The sequence below is a fragment of the Cyanistes caeruleus genome, chromosome 4 (assembly GCF_971803275.1).
Source record: "Cyanistes caeruleus chromosome 4, bCyaCae1.hap1.1, whole genome shotgun sequence".
NCBI classification, from domain to species: Eukaryota; Metazoa; Chordata; class Aves; order Passeriformes; family Paridae; genus Cyanistes; species Cyanistes caeruleus.
In genome coordinates this window covers 59,840,301-59,855,821 of record NC_141704.1, presented here as the reverse complement: position 1 = coordinate 59,855,821, position 15,521 = coordinate 59,840,301, and the positions used below count along the sequence as shown (strand labels likewise).

The 15,521-nt window shown below is 36.6% G+C and overlaps 1 protein-coding gene across 6 annotated transcripts in view; it reads right to left on the bottom strand.

Annotated features, from left to right (window-relative positions):
- The window catches only part of BMAL2 (basic helix-loop-helix ARNT like 2), a 32,043-nt gene that overhangs the window by 5,346 nt on the left and 11,176 nt on the right, over positions 1-15,521 (bottom strand). For 4 of the 6 annotated variants that reach the window (XR_015285691.1, XM_086885033.1, XM_086885036.1 and 1 more), the window contains 11 exons: positions 14,234-14,272; positions 11,689-11,846; positions 9,948-10,027; positions 8,866-8,958; positions 6,865-6,982; positions 5,917-6,060; positions 4,045-4,285; positions 3,025-3,131; positions 2,322-2,472; positions 1,017-1,072; positions 48-156 (listed from right to left, as the gene is read on the bottom strand). Coding sequence is in view for 4 of the 6 variants with exons in the window: in XM_086885033.1 (XP_086741159.1) it covers positions 48-156; positions 1,017-1,072; positions 2,322-2,472; positions 3,025-3,131; positions 4,045-4,285; positions 5,917-6,060; positions 6,865-6,982; positions 8,866-8,958; positions 9,948-10,027; positions 11,689-11,846; positions 14,234-14,272 (1,296 nt within the window). In the remaining 2 variants the exon portion in view is untranslated. The remainder of the gene's footprint in view (positions 1-47; positions 157-1,016; positions 1,073-2,321; positions 2,473-3,024; positions 3,132-4,044; positions 4,286-5,916; positions 6,061-6,864; positions 6,983-8,865; positions 8,959-9,947; positions 10,028-11,688; positions 11,847-14,233; positions 14,273-15,521) is intronic. The other 2 variants (XR_015285692.1, XM_086885034.1) reach the window with 1 other exon arrangement.

Sequence of the window (15,521 nt, the reverse complement as noted above, 5' to 3'; positions counted from 1 at the left end):
CCCTATCTTTACTTAACAGCATAATGATGATGTTCTGCATTTATTACCTTTGTAATTCTAATATTTCGTTTGCAATTTCAGTTCCTATACTGCCAGCACCAAGAATTGTTCCAGAGGACATTCCAGGCACACTTACTAAAGACTGTTTTACAGCATCTGGAGATAAAAAAAACAAAGCCCAGACAAAACCTTAAACCCAGAGCAGTTTCAGTGCAGAGCAAGAATTCATTTTAAAGCAGCTTTTGTTCAAGATATATATATACATATATATACACACTATATAAGTATATATTTTTATATATGTATTCAGAAATTATTTTTCTTTAGATATTGATTCATGGCACAGGGTGTTGCAATATAAAGTGAATAATCAGTTTGTGAAAATTGTTTTTCTCCCGTAGTGAAATATATTTAATCATTACCACCTCCAGTGTCTCTCACAGACATTGCAAAGAACATGAGTTTAAAAAAAACTCTTGGATTTCTCACCAACTGAAATGAGTTACTGAAAGAACATTTTGAAAAGCAAATATAAAGCATTGACAGCAAGATGATAGAACAGCATGCAGAAAGCAGAATCTACACATAGCAGAAAAATAATAGCAAAATATGTTCTGTATCAGTATTGCCCTGTATTTTATAGATAAACTCAGCACAATTGTATCTGTTCAGAAAACTGGGCAAAATATGAAAGGTCTGTGACAGAAGCACAATATCCTACCAACCGAACCCCCATCTCTAACAGAAGCTGCTGGAAACTAAAAGCAGGTTATATATGCTTCTTTTTAGAATTCTGTGAATTATATCAATTAGGATACTAGACACTGAAAAATATTTAGCTTTAAAAAAAAATTAATCCTTCCTTGCACACAGCCAACAATACAAGAATACAAATGCAATAATACAACACAACAAAAAAATCCCTGGACTGTATAAATCTAAACTGACTGATCAGGAGATGCAGCTGTGATCCGTAAGATCTGTGATCTGTAAGAACTGTAAGAAGTGACACTTGCCTTCCGCAGGTTGGGAACTGTAGAGGACCTCTTCTTCAGCTGATTCCTTATGACCTCTGAGATTTAAAGAAATTAAAAAAATCCAAAACAAACCACAAAAAGCCAGCAGGTGTTTTTTTCAAGAGCAAAACCCAGCATATATTTATGTTTAATTTCAATAAACATAAATAATCAATAATACTTTACACAGAACCAAAGCTAACATCCTCAAACTAGGAAAATATAAGATATTCCTCACATATTTCTGTGTTCAGTTCTTTGTAATGTTTTTGAGCAGTGGGTTAAGTACTAATTTCCACCTACTCTCCAAGTGAAAAAGAAAACCAATAGGATTGTCTGTGTTCCATGACAAGGGACTAGGGCTGTCATTTTTATTGTTAGGAGGGAATTCAGATAACCAGGAACAAGAACAGGTCAGTGGCTGCCTTGTATCAGTAGCTGCTGCCCTCCTTCCCTCCTGCAGACAACTGCAAATGCCCACATCTCCAGGGCAGGCAAAAAAGTGTCCTTGGGCTACTGGTCAGTACAGACTGTCTGAACTGCTCTTCACTGTCTTCATGGGGAAAAAGGACATGGGCAAAAGAGGTGGGTGATGTTGACTCAAGGCATGAACCAGATAGAGAATGGGCAAAAGGCACCCTCAACAACTTTGTTTAACGGAAATAAAATCCCCTCTGTCCCTGCTCAAAACCCCAATCATTGGCAAAGATCCTCTGGATTTGTTACACTGGAACAAACCCCATTACAGCTCCACTGCAAGGTGCAGAGAATGAAAAAGAATTAAAATAAAAAAAAGATTTAAACACAGGCATTTACTGTCCCCAAGGCTCCACCCTTGCAATCAATTTGGAGAGGATCTTCCTGTCCTGCCTTGCATTTCCACCATCTATCAATTGTGCTTCTCCACTTTCCGACACCTGGGGGTAGGGCAGCACTTGGAATTGGGTCAACTGTCACACAGAGGATCGTAAAGACCAGAAGGAAAAGCAGAATTAACTTGACAGTTCCATTTATTCAAATCTACTTTTCTTAAAGATCCTTCCCCTCTACCTTTAACAAGAAACTCTTTCACCTCATTTTTTCCAAATGGGAAACAGCATAGTTTTCAGAGTCAAATCCACAACTTAGGCCTGAAACAAAAATAGCTGGTAAACACCAAAAAGATGTTTGTCCAGGTTGTTCAGCCCCTTTTTGCACAGGGTTGATATTTTCTAGCCTTGTTCTGCTTTCTAAGCAGGTTATTTTCTGTTAGTGTTAACTGTAGTGATGACAAAAAATAAATGGAGAGTCATATAAATTACTTACAATACCACAGTGTTGTTTGATACAATGTACTCCAGCTCTTTGGTCCAAGGATTCATGAAACTAAACCACTGACTCTTTAAAGTAACGAATGTCCCATCTTTTGCTCTAAATTTGTAGGAATTTGTAAATACTTTTTCTTTATTCTGTAACACTAGATAAGAAAAGGAAAGTTATAATCACCATAATTAAGCTTAGAAAGGTAAAGTTAGAAATAATAAATCTGTTTTATAACATCATAAAACCAAAATGTTTCTGTTGGCCAGTTGTAGAATAACATGCCAGAACAAACTGGGACCTGTTCTAAAATCAAATTATATAGTTTCAGCAGGGTCATAAATGTTACATTAAAAAGCAAATACTAAGTTTCTCCAAACCACTAGGAGACTCATGACTTGGTGAGCTACAACTCATGTCTTTAATTATGTTACCAGACACATCTGCTCTTCAGGATTCCTTCCTTTTCCTTACAAAGGATGGAAGCAGAGGGTTTGACACATGTGCTGACATTGTTCCCCCACAACCAAGGCCTTGCACCAGGAGCCAAGACAACACAAGTTTCCCCCTGCTTTTATTACAAGCCTTACCCAGGCTTGTCACAGACATCACGAAGGGCAGTGCTGAGATTGGGTAATTTGGGTTTGTAGTGTTTTCACTTGCAGTTATACATAGCTGTAAGTGTCTGGGAGGACCAACTATTTTGTACCTTCTTTGTGTTTTTCAGCTAGGTGATTGTGATCATCTTGATGGCAGTACTCATAACAAGAAGTTCCTAGAAGCTCTTGTGGCAGATACCCTAAAATTGCTGTTGCGCTGTTAGAAATAAAAACGTGAACTACAGCAGATTCAAAGCTGTTTTCTTCAGTATCAGTAAAGCAGAACATTAATATTTAAACAAACAGATGCCTGTGTTTGCGTTTGGGGAAAAATATGCATTAGTACAGCTCTAAAACAACAGGAAATGTTTTTCAGAACAAATTATCCCTTTGCAATGAATGACAATTCAAAGGTAAAGTAAGTGTTTAAACATGCAAACCACATGTACACATAAAATACTTCTGTTTAGTGGCTTCCCCTTAGCCAGTCACAGTACTGGTCACACATAAGAGTCAACAAAAAACTCAGCAGCTGAATTTTGCTCTTCCACTCAAAGGAATTAGTTTTAAACCAACACTTTTAGTTGAAAGACTGAAAACATTTCCAATGACAAAGAAATTTGAAATGCAAAGTGGTAACTAGGTCTCTACAACAAAGAAAAATCTGGTTCAGAAAGTACAGAAAATGGGAACTTCTCACTTCTAATTAAGTAATTTGGTACCTCATTTAGATAGAATGTATCTGTTACAAATGGTAAGACTCTCAGAAGTAATAACTTTTGATTAAATGTTTATTACTTCAGTCATGTGCAGAGCTATGAAGCTCTAACTTGAGTTTTTCTTTATGAATAAAGGAATCCATTTTCTATAGGACAATACACTTCTATACATTATGTATTATTTGACAAAAAACAAAGCCCAAGTACACTTAGTTTAAGAATTAACTGCTTCTTGTATAGAAGAGAAAAACATTCTGAAAATTAGAATTTTTGAGAATTCTCAACAAATTCTCAAAAATTGAGAATTCAAATTAGAATTTCTACCCTGCTGGAGAAATTACAGTTTTGACAGACTATCAGAAAATGGAAACAGTTGTGCCATTTCTCTTCATTAAAGAACAAAACGCTTACCGCTGATCTACATAAACAAATTTTCCATCCATGGCAAATCGTGTAACAAATTCTGTTGCTTTGACTTTTATCTCTCCACTCTTTTGTGGAACAATATAAGGGTGTAACCTCCCAATCGCAACAAGACAGTTAAAGTTACTACTGTCCTTTTCTACATCATTTTCCTCTTCTACTCCCACCTCATTAGGAGGCCAGTTCTTCAAATACCCAGTACAGTGAATGGTGCAGTATTTTCTGTGATCTAATAGAAAGAAATTAAATAAGAAGCAGTTATTGTTCAAAGAGAAAACCAAACTACTTATTTTATTCTGTTGGTCATGAGACCAGAAACTGTATTTCATGCTTACCTACACCAGCTGTACAAGGCTATAGATCATTTTACAGAGCATTTTTCAATTAATTTTGTTCTGTTCAATTTGGGCTTGCCTGCAAAGAGAGCTTCTAACCCTATGTAAGATTTGGCAGGTCAAACACAAAGTTAAGAAACACAAAGAAAAAAAAGCAATAACCCACAGATCACTTTGGTTTTTTTATATGGTTTCATATGGATTGTGAATTAAAACTACCCTGAGGCCCTCTGTAGCTTCCAAATCAATTTATCTTTGGTGAGCACAATGATCTGAACATATGCTCACTGCAGGTGTTGAAAGAATCAGTCAGGAACAACCCAAAGCAATCCAGCTTATTTTCTATTTATCTCAGGCTTCTGAAGTTTTATGGGAATACAAATATTTTAAATATCTTAAATTCCAGCAGACACTATCAATCATCCATTTTTGCTCTCTAAATAACATGTGAACACCCTCAAAAGCATCAAGGTTTTACATTATGTGTCCTATAGTAGCTGTCTTTCAAAAAAAATGCCAAATCGTTCTTGACATCTCTGTTCTGAAGAGGATGCTTCCTATACCTTTGATTTTCCTCCCTATTATAAAAAACACAGACCAGCTCTGCAAAATGAGAAACTGAGTTATCCCACTATGATTTTGTCACAGTTGCTCAGGCGCCTTCCCTCAAAAATGCTTTCCCAAGAAACATTTACAGAAGGTAAATTCTTATCTCACTGAGTTATCTGACACATCAAGGGGTACTAAATTCTATTTACTTACAATCATGGGCCTCCTAAAATTTGTGGTGTATCTCAACAGTAACAGGTTACATTGGAAAACAGAATTTGCAGGTTTTTTTCAGGAACAAACAATTTCAGCACACCTTTGCAAAAATCAACACTAAAGGATTAAAAGAAAAACTAGAAATTGCATTTTAAAATTTAAATTTAAATTTTCACTGGAAACTTGACAAGATTACACTGCTCTACAGGCATACTAAATGTACTAAATAGTACTAAAATGTACTAAAGTAAAATTACTGGGAAAATTAATGGAATTACACTGATAAATTACCTTTACTATGAAAAGGGGAAAAAAGGAAAATTCATACTTTTAAATACAACACAAAAAGTAAATCAGAAAATAAAATTGGTTTACTTGCTTTTTTCCCTTCAAAATAGTAGAGTTTGCAGGCTTTGTTCACTCAATTATCTTCAAGACATAAGTTATTTAGTTTCATTCTTCTGATCTGCTCCAGTTCTTTCAAATATTTCCCTGAGACATCTTAAATTTGACCACAAGAGACCACATGCTCCTACAGAGCCACTGCACCTCAGGTTCCTCCCTCCCTCTTTCCAGGAGGGCACCGGGAGGAGAGAGAGAGTACAATTAGACTGTTTTTCAAAAGGTGTCCCTGGTTCATATTTCCACTGCTCTACAGCTACTTGGTGAGATCAGCAGGAACTAGAAAGTCATTAGTGACTCAGAATTTAAACAAGTTTCAAGAGAGAAAGCCCCCACTTCATCTCCACTCTCTGAATACCTTTCTTCTTTGGGTTGGGCAAACACTCCTTCTCCTCTTTGACTGTGGTCCTGCTACACTTTATCCGACAGAAGAAGGAACGTCGAGCACCAGAGTTCAGCCGAGCTGGTCCAGCTTGGAAATCTGTGTGTACTTGCAAGCCAGCTTACAAAGATTTAGTAAAGTAGTTAAAAATACCCAAAACCAAGAAATAAAACTTCAGAAAACAAGATGTTTTCTGCATTTACCTCCCAGTACATTGTCCTTACTGTTTAGCTGCCTAAATTTTGTCCTTACAATTAAAAAAAGTCTAATAGTTTAAACAGGGCAAAGAAAATATGATTGACACAGATTCCAAAATTAGAAAGAACTACTAAACTATTTTTAAACCCTTCTTGATATTCGTAATAGAATTTTACTAGATGCTTTATAAACTTTCACCTTGCATTTGGTAGAAGGAAGAACTGCAAAAGCCAGCTATAAAATAGGCATTAGCTGCATAGTACACAATGCTTTTGTTATTAGAAACAACTGTAAACTAAAGAAGGTTTGGTTACATTGGGATTGACACTTAGCATTTTCAGAGGAGAGAGTGATTCTTGGTATTGAAGTATTTTATCCCATGTTCGACTACATCAGGTCTTTTGTATTGACAAGATCTAGCAAATACAAGAAAAAAAAGTAGTGTGCTGGTAGGAAGAATGTCAGACCACATCTTGGTAAATGTTTAACAGTGATTTCAGTAATTTAACAGAATTTCAGTACTTCTTATGCTCTAAAATCAAGGGTTTTTTGGGCTAGCTTTTCAACTCTAAATGCATTTTAAGCAGCAGATATGCATTCAAATGTTTGTTTCACAGAAATACCTCAGGTTTGTTCATCCATACAAACACCTGAATACATCCTGACTAATAATTAGATTTATCAACATCTCCTGAAAAAATCTGAGTATGTCCAGCTCTAACTTACTTTTGCCATCTACAAGCTTCTCCCTAGGCGAGACGTCCGATGAAGAAAGTTGTTCCTTAACTTTTGCAACATCTTTTGGATGTAAGTAATCAAATAAACTTTGTCCAATTAAACTGGCCTATTAAAAAAAAGAAAAACCAACAAAACCCAAAACATGAGAACCATACCATTTTGGAACAGGACCTCACACATTATTTATCTCAGGAAAACAGTTGTCCACACCACTAAATAAAAGTCAGTACCACATTAGTCCAAACATTAATATTTTGCTTTACATCTCATTTGTCATTGTTTAATATAATTTTTATTTAAAAACATAGTTTGTTACTTCAATTTGAAAAACAGCAGATTTAATAGGAGATTAAACAAATTCTGTACAACCAAATGCTTTTATGTAAATAATGCAATTCTTGGTCTTAGCCAAAGAAGGTTATGCACAAAGTATCTCCACTCTCAGATTATTGGGGAAGGAGAATGAAATATTCAACTATCTGATGACTCTGAGCTCCAGTTTGGTTGGACAAAATGGCACCACTGAGCCAGGAGCAGGCTGGAAGCAGGGCTCAGCTCATCACAGAACTCCTTAGCAGAGGGTGTTTACAGGGATGTCTCCAGCTGGGATGCCTTTTACCTGCTCACTCTGTTCATCCCAAGTAACCGACCTGCTGTAACACTTTCTTTTGGAACAGGAAGGAATTCTCATAGAAGTGGGCTGGTTTGGGTTTTCCACTGCTTACCTTCAGCACAGCAGCCAAATCAAAGGGTAGAAAGGAGTTGTGTTGACAAGCTCTGCTCTAGACTCAAACTCATGATAAATACCCAGTCTCCTGCCTTCTCCCAGTCTCCATTTAATCCCAATGCAATGGGAAAATGCTGAGTGCTGCTGAGATAACCTAACAGCAACATTGCCAAAATATACAGATGTAACAAACCAGATCAAGCTGGAGCATGCATTTCAGAACCTAGAACAACTCCCAAACAAGCTAATAAATTTGTGGGTTTTATTAAAGTCAGTCATGTCCTTTGAATCTCCTTGACTGGAATAGAGGAGACTTAAGTGTCTGGAAGTAGGTATGTCTAGCATGAGTGACTCCAGAAAGGCACTTTTAGTTCTTGAACAAAATCAATGTGGAAGTTAAAAAAAAACAAAACAACACAAAAAAAAAAAAAAAAGCTCTGCTTTATGTTTATTCCCCTAGGATGAATCATTTCACTTTAATTAAAAAAGACAGTTTTGCACTTAAAAAAAAAAAAAAAAGAGAGATAAAAATAAATCTATGAAAGAGTCCAGATTGGTTATCTGTACATTTATAAAGAAAATGAAGATTGCACAAATGGTTTCAAAAGTAGACAGATGGCAGCACTAACTGTTTTAGCCTCTGTTTGTGAAACAGAAGTCATTGACACAAGAAAAAATTATTATCTCTTGATTATTTGTGGTAATTGCCCATCATATTAAACACCAGCTAATGGAAGGTACTTCTATTTTTCCAATTTCCCTTATTCTACAGGCAAAGCTGGCTCCCATTCAGTTTCTTTCAGGTTAAGGGTACACACTCGGATAGTTATTGGGGATGATGTGTTACGTGGTGCATCCAAGCATAAAGGCATCACCAAGGAAAGCTTTAATTAACTTCCACTGCTGAACTGCCCATTTTTCTTTGCCTAAAAAAAACCCCCACAATCACTTCACTATGTGAAAGAAAATCTCTTGCACACAGAAATTAGGACATCTTCAAATTATCCCTTCCTCTCAGACTGGCAGTTTTCTTAAAGATAATCAGCTGAAATCAGGTGCCGTTCCTCAGGTTGGGAATACTGATGTACTTGCATATACTTTCTTACAGGATAATCAGCTTTACTCTGAGTAAGGTTAAATCAAAGAAATTCCAAGAAATGATACACAAGGACTGGTTTGATGTAATATAGAATAAAATACAAAAGTTTTAAAATTCCTAAAAAAATGCAAGATAAAAGCAAACAAGAAACAACAATAACTACCTGATCATAATTAAGTATTTTGCAAACTGATTCAGAGACAAACAGAATTTTTCCTCTGTTGCATCCAACCACAAACAGGAATCCATCTGCAGCCTGAAAATATAAAGACATAGTCTTTAAAAACACACAATTAAAATATGCAATGAATATTAATGACTACAAAGAAGCACACTTTTAAACCTGATTTTTTGAATTAAATACAAGAAAGCTGGAGAGGGACAAGAGGAAATGGCTTCACACTGACAGAGAGTGGGTTTAAATTGGATATTAGGAAGAAATTCTTTCTTCCCAGGTGCTGAGGCCCTGCCACAGGTTGCCCAAAGAAGTTGTGGCTGCTCCATCTGTGGAAGTTTCCAAGGCTGGATGGGGCTCTCAGCAACCTGGTGAGAGGTTTGCTCAGTGGAAGGTGTCCCTGCCCATGGCAGGGGGTGGAATGAGATGAACTTTGAGGTCCATTCTAACTCAGGCCATTCTGTGATTCTATAAAAAAAGCAATTAAGATTGCAAGGACCAAGTGAGGCCTTCAACCATACACAGCTAAAGTTTCTTAAAACACAGCTTTGGCAAAAGTCCAGCTACAAAACAGCTTCTTTTGGGAGCTTCATTTACAGAGCTTGGCAAAGCATTACTGCAGCAAAGGACAAAAACCCACAAACCTAGTTGTGAATGAGGTGTGTGGGTTTATGAAGAAGAGTGCAAACAAGAGGGAAGATTTTATTCCAGGTATTTTTTGCACCTTTTTCAAAGTACATCTTTAAAAGTGTACATGAAGGAGAGCCAACAACTATGAGGATGTTCCTGCATAATTGGCAGCATTCCCTGTGGCTGCCTGAAGATTTTAAGAATGGATGTATTAAACAGACAGACTGTACACAGATTATTGTCCCTTCCAGGGCTGCTGCCTGCCATACTCCCAAACCATCACCGCACACCTTCATGAAAGCCCGAGTAGTGAACAGAGTTTAGAAATCAGTACAAGAAGACACTTGCCTGAAGGGAAATACGGGAAAAAAAGCACTGTCCGACTAAAAACTCGAGCTTTAACAAGGACATGATTTATCTGAGAGTTTCCTCCCACTTACCCTAAGGATTAACTGTCGCAGTTCATCATCCTTCAAAAATGAAGGTTTATACCGGACTTCTGAGTAGGAGCTACTGGAACCTGGAAAATGGATGATCCACAGAGATCATGTCAAAAGTTACATTTTAAATTCACTTTCAGTGGAGTTCTACATGTTATGTCTTTCAGAATTTTTCTCTATGACCCCAACAGCTGAATTAAAAAAAATAATTCAAGGTTCTAAAAATTCTAAAAATGAAATTAAAACAAATCTCAAACATACACTGGTAATGCAAACAGACACATAACCAGATTTTTCTTCCCTTTATTAATACAAACCAAGGAAACTTCTGTTTAGATATCATTATTGTACTGCTAGAGAAATGGTATTATGAGAACTGAATTTTCTAGAAACATTTCATAAGTATATTTCAGACCTCTTAACTAAATTTTCCTTGCTGAAATGGATTAATTCCAGTATTATCAATTATCTTTCAGCATTAATAATGTTTCATTAATACTGCAAAGCCAGCAATCAAAAAACCAGACTATTGTAGTTAAATCATATGTCTCACTAAATATAGTGAGAATGACTCACTGCATGTACTGTTCCAGCACCCATGGCAAGAACTCTATAAAATAAGTCTTTGTCCATTACACTTTTATCCATTTTATCCATTAAACTTCTATTTATTTTTTTTGTTCCATTTTTTGTAACAGTTGAACATTTCAGCCAATTTCATCGTTCACTCTAACTCCACATAGTATCTTGTATTCTCTTAAACCTTCTGTTTTGAGGTAAATACAGCTGTGCTGGGTGAAGGCCAGCTTTTGCATCCTGTTAAAATACAAATGCTTGAGCTGAAGATTTCTTGTTTAAACTACAAGTGCAGTTATTGCCCTGCTGGTTTGTCACTTTATTTCTCCATGCAAAACTCTCAGTCTGCTTGGGCCTTTAGAAAACCATCAAAACCCTTTACACCTGAGCCATTCCATGATTCTATTACTGTCAGCGTAGCAACATAATTAATCTTCTACACTTCTTTGACCCAAAACTAACTGGGTCTCATTAGACCTGCTTATTCATAATCAGTGGGTTTTGCAACGCAGAGGGTCCTTGATCTTTGCTTAGAGTTGAACAAATTATTATTCTGAAACAGTGGTGCCCAAACTCCCCAAATATTGTGTGCAACTGAGACTCTGCAACCTGTATTTGGATAGATTTTTGGGGGGTGGGGAGGTGGGAGAATCCCAAAACCTAGCAATAGCAAAAGGACAGCAAAGAATATTTCCTGAGTTGATCCCCACACTAAACCATTCCCTAAGATCCATGATTAGCTTTGCTCACTGACTGAGGCAATCAGAAGTTTCTGTTTCTTGCTACTCTCTAACACGTAAGGGTTTTTAAGATTTTAATGTAATAAAAATCATTCTGTTGAAGTATGTTCTGTCTTGAAAGTTTCCTTTTGACTCCTGTACTTTCTAAAAAGTATCAAGGAGTGATCCAAGAGCAAGGCATGCCCTGAGCAGACAGAAAATATGGGACACTGAAGGGTGGCTTTTTTTCTGCTATACTAAGCAAAAATTTAGAATTAAGTTCTGACAGCTACAGACATGTACATTTAAATGAGGAGCAGACTTGGCACTAAATACAGTAAGGAAATATAAAATAAAATACTCTTGATTTATTTAAAATCCAGGGAGATACACACTATAGCTCCTACTAGAATAAGGATTTACAGGATGATGTTCCCTAAACTCACCTTTTAAAGACTTCAGGTGCTGCACAGCCATCCGTAGCACTGTGAGTTTGTCTAGCTTTCGGGCCATGGGATTGCACTGTGGTATCATGGCAGACAATTCCTCTATCAAATTATTCATTTTATCTCTTCTTCTTTTTTCTGTTTGACTGTGAGCCTCTCTAAGAAGAAAAATGATTTTTAAAGAGTGATGTAGAACACATGATTTTCGCCAGAATACTCAATTCCATTTTGGGAATGGAACTGTCACCAGTACTACTGCACTGAAACAGTTTTCATATGCTACTTGTATTGGACAATTGAACTGGATTCACTTCAACAAAGATGAAATGATCCAAGTAATGATGTGAAATACTGAGGAGAAGAGATATCTCAAGCAACAATTTGATTATATTTAGCAGGAACAAGAGGTTATGAAGACTTATAAGAGTTAAACCCTTCTTGTGACCTTGCCATGCAAGTGATGACTTGGACACCTCAGTGTATCCCAGAGAACTCCTGATGTCATTGGGAATCAATGAAAGACATTCCTGCTCCCACCTCTGCCTGTCCTGTGTAAAATGGGATGTTCATTCTGCTGCCTTTTAAAAAAACCCACAGCAATAAACATTACTTTTCCACACACTTCTAAGAGATGGAGTGGAAATGGAAAGAAAAAGCTGTGCCTTGTGTAAATTACCAGAATTATTTCAGAAAGCTTCCCCTTTCCTAAAAGGCTGTCTCAAGTTTCATCTCCTGGTAAGCCTGTCAAGAACTCAGCCACAGAAAGAGCTTCTCTTCTTGGTCAGTTTTCATCAGAAAACTCCTTCTAGGGCACATGACTGCACATCACAAGTGCGTTTATAGCTCAGGTCACCTTTTCTTTACTTCTTTCTAGAGCACTTTGTCAGCTTTTCAGCCCATCCCCTCCCCTCTATCATCATCACATCTTCTAGCAGATCAAGGGTAGTTTCACTCAATCTCTTCCTCCTTTCCCAGAAGACAAACCAGCCACTCAATTATAACCCAGATGATTTTTCTTTCTGATTGAGGCCAGACACAGTAGTATAGTTATGCAAAACGAGGAATAAGTTTTGGTTAATTCATCTCCAAAACTTTCCTGTAGGCATACTGCAACAGTATATTCTGCAATAGCAGAAGCTATTAAAGGTAATAAAGTTAACTACACCTGGCCTGTTGAGAAAGAACAAAGTACACTTTTGAAGATCTACCTGATTAATATTTAAATTTTTTTCTTTTCAATAAATTCCTTCATCACACAACTAATTCTGGGTCATTCTGCCAAGCACTTTTCTCTCTTGACAGCCTTTTTTTAGATTTAATTTTTTGAGTTATGCTCAGATCTATGGGTTCACCCAACTCTTCCTTTATGTCAGGCAGGAACAATCAAGTAGTATCCTGTGCATGCTCCTTGAACTGTGAACCTCAGGAAGATACAAGTATTCCAGGAAAGGGAACAAATTCAGGGGATGACTGGATGATTGAAAAAGCCTTCTTTTGCTTGCCCCAGCCACAAAGGTGAAGGGAGAAAAAGCAGGTTTCATGATAAGCTTCAGACAATACTGCAAGGAGATAACTGATAAGCAGACCTCCAGACCTTTGTACTAATTCTTTTCCCCTCCAATTAATGCACCAAAAAGTAAGGGAAAAAAGTTAACAGTACCACATAAAAGCCATTAAAGCAATGTACAACAATCTCATAGAGCAATCTGGGATACTCTGTGAAGAAAAGATAATTTTGACGTGAAACTGTAAATATATCTTGGAACATTCTAGTTTCTTTAATTTTGTTTCAATTACAGGAACACTTCATAATTACTAGCTAGCATACTATATAAATAATACTTCTGACAGCACGCTGAGTGGATTATGTATTTCTAGTTTGACATCTCTGCTCATGGGAAAAGTGAGAGACTTATTTTTAAATCGACTTTACAGCACAGCTCTGGTTTTACTATGTGGCTTGTCTGTACTTTAAAATATTTGTTTGGCTGAACTGTGGTCACACAACATTTCAAATCTTGCAAGTGCACTAGGTGAATTTCAGTTTATATGAGTTCAAAGTTCAATGGTGAAACTTGAATAAGTCCCTATATAAGAGCTTGTTCTAGAAAAAGAAATCTTTGTTGTGCTTTAGCCAAATCCACTTTCATGTGGAATAAATTCTAAATACCTCCAGAAGCAGACAAATCTGGAAAAAACAGTTCTCAAATTCATACAGATGAAGGATCAGCTCCTTATATATGACTTGGGGGTACTGCATTTAATTCTCACCTTAAAAACTTCAACCGTATGTTTTTGCTAAACCATCTGAGATATCCTGCAGTAACTTTTATCAAAATTATTAGCGAATAAAACCCTTAGGGGGGCTTTAAAAATTACTATACATTTAGCAGGGAAAAGGAAAAGCTTTGATAGTTTTTGATAGTTTGATAGTAGCAGGGAAAAATATTGGATAGTTTTAATGCGTATTACCCACAAACTCATATTTTACTATTGTGAATCTCAGTATTCACAAACAAAATGTATTGCTATTGAAAATTAGTACCTGAAGTCTTTTACTTTAACATGTTCTTCATCTTCACTCCTAGAAAAAAAAAATACAGGGTTTTACATTACATATTTAATACTAGGCACTTCTTTCCTCCCACAAATTCCAGAAAATGCTACAAATTAACTGTGGCTCCGGCAAAAGCAAACCCACAAAATCTCTAAATCATAACTGACCTAGCAAGTGATGCATAACAGAAAGAGACCAGAGCACAACTGGCAATATTCACAGTTGTGTGAACATATTAAAGGGAGATTTCATAATTATGGGGCCTTTTTCATTCTGGAGACAACAACATTATTGGAACATTCAAATAATTTAAGACTAGACTTGATTTTAATTTTTTGTTTCAATTTTTATATGAGAGATTATCTATTTATGTTTTATTTCTAGTTATCTTATTGTCAAATTATAAAATAAGCTATCCTAGTTTATATTTTAATAAAAATCAAAAAACTTAAGCAATGACTGGGAAATCATAAAGTAATAAAACTGTAAATGAAACACAGTCATAAGTGTCTGCAGCACAATAAACACTCTGCAACAGGAAACTATAAAGGATGATTCAAACAAGGGCAACAAGGTTTTTTTTCCTATGGCACTGCACTGTTCCCCACTCTTTGGGAAGAGTTTATGGCCTTGGTACCATGAGGATCAAGAGGAAAGGCCAAACAGGCAGCAGCTGTCTCCCATAAGTAAACAGAAGCAGGAGGATCCTTGGAGCTTGAGGAAAGGTGCCAAAAGCTGCTGCTACCTGTAACTGAGCACTGACCCCAGTGAGGATCCAAAAACCAAATTAAAAATGCAGAATCTGGTATTTCACTGGACCCCAGCAATCTTCTAGACAGTCTGATAAACCCAGACACAGGAGAAGGTCTGACCCACAATACTCCAGGACTTTCATTCATTGAAATTGGTTCCAATTTAGATGGGTTAGCAATAACTAATATTTTCCTTCAATTTTAAAAGAAACTTACCAGAAATATCCATATACTGTGAATTCCAACTGAATTTACATTCTCTGACCATAACAGAAGAGGTAAGGAGGAGCCAGACAAGCTGCAATGCAGCATGTGCCCTATTATTTAACTTACTTTCTCCCTCAGGAGCTCCACTTAGGGAAAAAATCTAGCACAAATTTGCTGCTCAAGCAATCCATCCCATCCTTCAATGGATTTTTATAGCCTCTGTCCTAACAGCTGTGGTGTGCTGATATGAATAGCTAAATTAAAACTACCTTGACTACATGAACACAGGGTGGAATTCCACTTTGTGGCTATCATGT